The sequence below is a fragment of the Meleagris gallopavo genome, chromosome 1 (genome assembly GCF_000146605.3).
Source record: "Meleagris gallopavo isolate NT-WF06-2002-E0010 breed Aviagen turkey brand Nicholas breeding stock chromosome 1, Turkey_5.1, whole genome shotgun sequence".
Taxonomy (NCBI): Eukaryota; Metazoa; Chordata; class Aves; order Galliformes; family Phasianidae; genus Meleagris; species Meleagris gallopavo.
In genome coordinates, this window is record NC_015011.2 from 68,832,286 (window position 1) to 68,838,880 (window position 6,595).

The following is a 6,595-nucleotide window of genomic DNA, read 5'->3' on the forward strand; positions in this document are numbered from 1 at the left end:
AAAAATCACCAAGAAGAAACATCTTTATGGACCACTTTATTTCTGCTTATTAGATCAAATGTGTATGCATAATACACTTAGTTGCATAAAATCTTGCACTGCAACTGAATTATAACTCATTCTTCACCCAGATAATAAGTACTTTAACTCAAGGAGAGAGCACTCCTTTTTCATACAGTCATGTGGTTGAGTTTGTTTTCAGGGGCAAATATAAGTCAATATTAACTACAGAACTACAAATACACCAAAGACACTAAACAGAGTCCATGGAAGTTGACTACTTTCACTGAGGGCCTCTGAAGAGCAGTTCCACTGGCATAAGCAACATACTGAGTAGGAATATCTTGCCTGCAGCCTATCAGTAGGAAAACCTGAGTGCAGGGACCTAGGAGGGAATAATTTCTGTTTAAATGTACTTTCCTAAATACCAGATTTCCTTTCATCCCCATTTTGTCCCATTCACCTTGCAGAAAATGGGCTTTAGAACTGTTTCTGAAGCATTACTAGCTAGTGAAAACGCTAGATTGTTAGGAATTTTTTCAGCCTTGACCTTTAAGCAACAGAGACTTAAAACCTCTCCAAGAGCAGCCTAGGTTTGAACCAGACTGACATAAGCCAACAAGTTAGGAAAAGAAGTGTAGAAGTGGTGTGGTTCACCAACCTTTGCTATTGAAGAAAAAAATAAAAAGAAAGGGAAAATATGAAAAAGACTTATAGCCTGTAGCTGATCTGGTTTTTGAACTTGAGGCTCTCCCAGAAAACAGTAGAACCAGACTGGGACCACGGTGAAAAAAATGGAGAAGTGTACATAAAAGGGGTGGGAGATAGAAGGAAAAACCTATCTTTTGTGTTGGTTAGCTCTCTGCATGTTTAAGGAGTCAACAGAGCAGGAAAACCTCTGCTCCTTCCACTCTGGAGGCACCAACATCCACAAAACCCCACAGCTGACTTTTAATATGCTGATATTTATCTAATGGCCCACAGCTGTCTTTTAAAGTCTAAATTAAACACACATTGTTGGACCTTAATGTAAAGCATTGCAGTGTTTTTGTTGACTGAAGGAGAATGCAGCTATGCAGATAACTGTGCTCAGATCCAACCTCAGAGTTTAGTGCTAAACAAACTTCATCAGACGATGGTAGAAGCTGGGGCAGAAGCAATGGGTCAGAGTGTATCAGTAGATATTACTTTCCCATAAAATTGTCTGAGTTTTGCCTAAATTACTTCAGTTGTATCCAGAAGTTTTCTGATGCTAGAGGGAAACTTCTAAAGCATAGTTCAGCTGGCAATATGAAGGCTGTAAGTTTTTGTGTCTATTTGTCTGCCTGTCACTCTGTGTGCAGAAATGAGAGAGAGCCTGATCTCCAAGCTTCACCAAGAAAGACAACTACAAACTATTTTCTTGGCCCAACAGACCCAGATTCCTTGGGGAGAAGAGTACTGATGTTAGACTAAATTGTTTTATCTTATGAAAATATATGTGGGAAAGTGTTAAACTGTGTAGCTGGTATTTTGGTTTCCATATCCCCTGTTGAAATGTTTCTTGCCTGGGGAAAACAAAACAGAAGAAAAATATCTCCTAGAAATATCTTCATAATTTACTCCCACACACCCAGTGAAAGATTTACAATTGAACAGCAGTTCCCTCAAACCATCACAACATTGTACTCTGAATTACTCTTTTGTACTCCTACCTGTAAATTATACTTAGTTAATTAGTTAATGGCTGTAAAGTGCTTTGGAGAAGAAAAGAGCACTCATTAAATATCACTGCGCAGTGTTCACTCTTCATTAATCTCCAATCTCACCCCGAACCTCTATCTACCAATTAAGTTACATATCCTCAAATAGCAAATTATTCTATTCCCTGATTTACTGTGATCAACATTGCTGTTCAGAAAGTGTTTCCTGAACCTTAGCTTCAATTATCTCCAAGGCTATTTCAAGCTGGTGTCTTACATCAAATTCCAAGAAGGAAATCTTTGGTCTAGGTCTAGAAAACTTCAGACTTGGATTAACAACATTCTCAAAAGGACATGGAAAATCTAATCTCTGGGATTAGATTTTTCAAACAAACTCAAATTCCTGTTGAGAACAGTAAAGGGGGGGGAGGGGAGGGAGAAATTTCCAAAAGATCTTGGTATGCAGGATACTGAAGACTTTCAAGAACCAAAAGCTCTTTTATGGATGCTGAAACTCCTTTGTTTTTACATCTGGCAGTAAGTTCTGCTCAGTGGCATTCGAAAACCTAGCCTCTTCTGCCACCTGGCCAAGTTTAACAATGATCTGCCCTTGCATTTCTCAGATGCCTTCGCTGAGAATAATATCCAAGCTGAAGTCAGAAGGTGAACTGATTCCTGCTTGAGAAATAACTCCACTGCTTTTCTCACACTGCCTGTCCAACCCTCCTAACCATCCCAATCAAGCGGTCACTACCTTACCGCTCTGACTCTGGTAGGTCCGAAAGGGACCCTGAGGGCCAGGAGGTGGTTGTGGCCCAGTACCTCTGAAAAACACATCACACACCCATTTATTCATATTTTATTTTCTTTCAGATGCTCCTTTAAAAGGCTGTATTTTTTTTTAAAGCAAGGCCAGTGCATGTTCCTGCCACAGAATCTCTTGTTTGGAACCAGGTTTGGTCATCAGAGTAATACCAAGGCCTCTCATACCTGTTAAAGATGTCTGTCTTCTTTTCTTTCCTTCTGGGACCTTCCCAGCTCCTGTTTGCTTGGAAGCCTTTGGTTTCTCTGCCAGTGCCGTCAGGGTCAACTGGTGAGCCTTTTCTTCCCTACACAAGGGCCGGTTCAGATGCCGCAGTGGCCTCCGTCTCTCTCTCACCACACAGCTGTGATAGAAGGTTGGCACCTCATGGCCCCCCAGCTCTTCCCACTGCAGGAATCCCTCCATTGGCACATCCTGTAGGAAATCGAAGTTCCACTTCTGCTGGGCCCCTTCGATGTTGCTGCGCAGCATGTGTTGGAATTCCCAGTGCAGCTGCTCATGGTCTACTGGGCCAAAGAGATTCCGCTGGGTGTGCACTATCTTCCCCAGCTGCCGCTCCATCTTTTCTCCCTGGTGCTGCTCTCTGGCGAGTGTACCCAGGAGCGATTCCCTGCTGAGGACAGAAAGACCATTATCTGTGTGTGGCAGTAAACCCAAATCTCTTTGATTCTGCTGTGGAGACTTCTGGCTTATTTTGGATGAAATTTATCCCACTATCTAGATCAGAGGGAAAATCCCCATTGATTTCTATAGGATTTGTCTGTGGCAGCAGCTTTGACAGGGAACAGGTAAAGCTGAAATGCCTTCACCTCTTCTGTGCATCCATATTCCAGTGTATCCCAAGCAAAGGTTTGCCCTATGGGGACAGCGCTGTACAAGGAAGTGGAGAACACTCCTCGGGGCAGTGACAGTTATTTTTCTTTGTTGTGCTTTGTTTACACTGCCTAGCAGTGAGCAGTCTTGTTTATAGGACTCAGACTCCTAGGAGCTGCTGTAGTATGAACGGTGGCAAAAGAGAGAACACAGAGGTGGGAGTTGAGAAAACTGCCAAGAGCATCTTTTTAAACAAAGGAAATGTACTGAAAAAGAGGATTTCTAGAACAAATAATGGAGGTGGCAAACAAGAAAGTATACAAACTAGCTTAGTTTTACAGTGGAGGCAATATTACTATCCCAACTACTCTAACCATTTATTTTACAGCATCAGCCAGTTAGAGGACAAGGATGACCAGAGGTATCACTTGCTTGTTGCCTGATACTTTTATTCCTATTTCCTGAAGCAAGTGCTTGAGAAATGTCCCAGTCCCATTCAACAGGATCTCATTTCTGGTATCAGCAAATCCCATTCAAGCACTGGGCAGGTCAGCATGTGGGCAAGAAAGGTTTGTATCTTCCCCCTGGTAGGTAAGGTGGAGACATAGCAATGATGAGGAAATAAATCAGGCATTTTGCAGATTTCAAAGACTAACAAGGGCTGGTACATACATTTACTGACTATGTTCACCTACTAATTTCTGCTCAAGTCCTCAACTTCTGAAAGAGCTTGAAAATAGATCTTCAGTGTCATTTAATTCTTTCTCTCTCTGCATCCCAAAGCTCAGTCCCTTCTCCAAAGCTGCAGATGCATTGCAGAGGACAGGCTAAGAAGAAACTTTAGAGAAACATTAGCAAACAGCCATGGTTTGGATCTGTTGCACTACTGAATTCTGAAGGGTATGAAGAATTTAGAGATTGAGCTAAGAGAGTTTAGCAACTATCTGCAGACCATACAGATAGTTAAAAATGGAGCAGCATAGCTTTTGCAGAGCCACACATATAGGCTTGGTCTCCAGCATCCCAAAGGGTGCTTCCACCGCAGTAGACACAAACCCAGATGCAATTTGTGTAAGCACCCTTCCCTATTATTTCTGCAGGTCTGCATCTAATCTAAGCAAACTCCAAGCACCCATTGCACTCATGCCCCAGTGCCTGTCACTTTGTGGCTACAGTATGAAGAGCTTGTCAGCAACAGGCTGCTGGTGGCATAGAGATTGTTTTGCACACCAATAGCAGCAAAAAGTTCAGGCAGTGAGGGGTAGCAGTTACCTCATTTCAGGTGGAAGCTGAGCCTCAGTTTTGCAGCTGATAATGCAGAGTAGCAGAGCTCCAGTGAGGCAGATGGGTTCTTGTATCCATTAGTGAACCTTATTCCTTGCCCCTAGTGGCTCTGAAATAGTGGACCACGGATGCATGGCTCATAGTCATTGGAAACTGATATTGGACCTCCAGGTGTAGGTTGCCCTTCTGGTGCGTGTATTTATTTCCAAATATGTGTGGTGCTTTGAAGGCTGATGGCTCCCAAATGCAGAGACAGGCACATGTGAGTGTTAGAACAGAAAGCAGTGGAGTTTCATGCAGGTGTCTCCCTGGCTCCAGCTGGCTCCTGTCAGTGCTACTGCATCATGCCACATTGTGACTATAACACCAGCAGATGCTCCTTGCTCCTATGTGGTCACAGCAAAGGCTTTGGGAAAGTACTTTCTCAAGAAGCATCTGAGTGCATGCTAACAAGAATAATCCTTGAGGAGGCATCCAGAATCCCAAAACTTAACATAAACTGTTCCCTGACTTGTGTGCAAACTTACCCTCAGCCATGGGGATGCTGAGCGGTGCTGGCTGTCACTACAACTAACAACAATCACACTGCTGCTGTGCTGCTTTTTCATCTGGTGCCAAGACCCCAGCAACCTAAACTAAGCTCATTGAAAGGCAATCCATTAGTCTCAGGAAGGCACAACCAGTGCTTTGAAGGAAACGTGCACTTTGAATTGCATTACAAATTGGCCTCTTGGAAGAGCCAATCAGGGCTAGGAAGAAAGGTGTTCATCAGACATTTGTGGCCTCCGCTATCTTTTTTCAAATTTATTTTAATAGCGCATATGAATGAACAAGGAGATAATCTGTCTTACTCTGTTCATGATTACAAGAACATGGGAAGAGCTGCTCCAGGGCAGACTATGAACCATGTGTCTTGTCTTTAGGGCTGTTTAATTCCAGGTGTTTCAAAAGAAGATAAAAAGCCTGCAGAGAGGATAATTATAGAATAACCTTTCCCTACAGAAAGTTTCCTCCTAATGCTCTTAATTATGTAATGAATCACACATGCTTATAACTCTTCTAAACTTACATCATGTGCATATGTGGACCGTTGCTGTTTCCATTACTCACAGTCACATCCAGGGTTAAATCCTGGCCCAGCTGCAGTTGGTGCAAGCTTACTGCCGCAGAGTTCAGATGCTTTTTGCAGGGCTCTTTCCAGGGCTGCACTATCACTATTCCCACATGCTGGTCTGAGCTGCAAGGCTGCATTAAACACCTGAAGAACCTCACTGAAACCCTTCAGAAATGCAGAAACATTATTGCTACGGCCTCGTTTCTTGATCCACGTTTACTGTGACACCCAATAAGCTGCCAGCGTTAAACCTACCCGTACAAGCGCTGCTCCTACAGGCAGGATGCGGGAAAGCTATAGGGAGCTCTCCGCTGGAAGTGGATGAGCTATGTTACGGACTAGCTTCAGAGGAAAGAAACACGAACTTCCTCAGGTGCTTGCTTCTTTGGTCATGCTTTCAGAGTACCAGAGAAGCGGTAGGTAGTATTTCCGGACTTCCCACGTACACACAATTTAAAAATATACAAGTCAACTAAAAGATGATAATTTGGGAATGGATGCTGTGGATTTATTTATTTATTTTTTTCCGTTCTTCCGATGAAGGTCTGTTTCTGTCCTAATTTTGACCCCGAACGAGCGTTGCCAGTAATGAATGTTGCCTTCCAGCACGACGCTTGCCTGCAGCAACTGCTCACACATCTCTATACAGACCCTGCTGCAGAAGGGCAGACATCCCGTCAGGATGCACAGGCAGCCCCGACCCCGCCACGGACGGCCCCTCTCCGCCACCGCAGCCTCCACCCGCTCCCTCCCGTCCCACCGCCGGTGATGGGCGGAGCTCACTTACATGCGGGGACACCCCGAGTGCTGCCCCCTGCGCTCTCCTTCGCGCGGCCCAGGGAAGGGGTGTCCCCGGCGGGATGGCGGCGGACGACGACG

General features: G+C 44.2%; 1 protein-coding gene across 2 annotated transcripts in view; it reads right to left on the minus strand.

The window, feature by feature from the left end:
* The window catches only part of LOC104912467 (cyclin-dependent kinase inhibitor 1-like), an 8,065-nt gene extending 1,476 nt beyond the window's left edge, over window positions 1-6,589 (minus strand). Inside the window, exons 1-2 of one of the 2 annotated variants that reach the window (XM_010716183.3) lie at window positions 6,504-6,589; window positions 2,673-3,115 (exon numbers count right to left, since the gene is read on the minus strand). In XM_010716183.3, the coding sequence (XP_010714485.1) occupies window positions 2,673-3,115; window positions 6,504-6,505 (445 nt within the window). In that variant the 5' untranslated portion in view covers window positions 6,506-6,589. Of the gene's footprint in view, window positions 1-2,672; window positions 3,119-6,503 lie in introns of both variants that reach the window. The other variant, XM_031555420.1, reaches the window with a different exon arrangement.
* Between the last annotated feature and the right edge of the window lie 6 nt (window positions 6,590-6,595).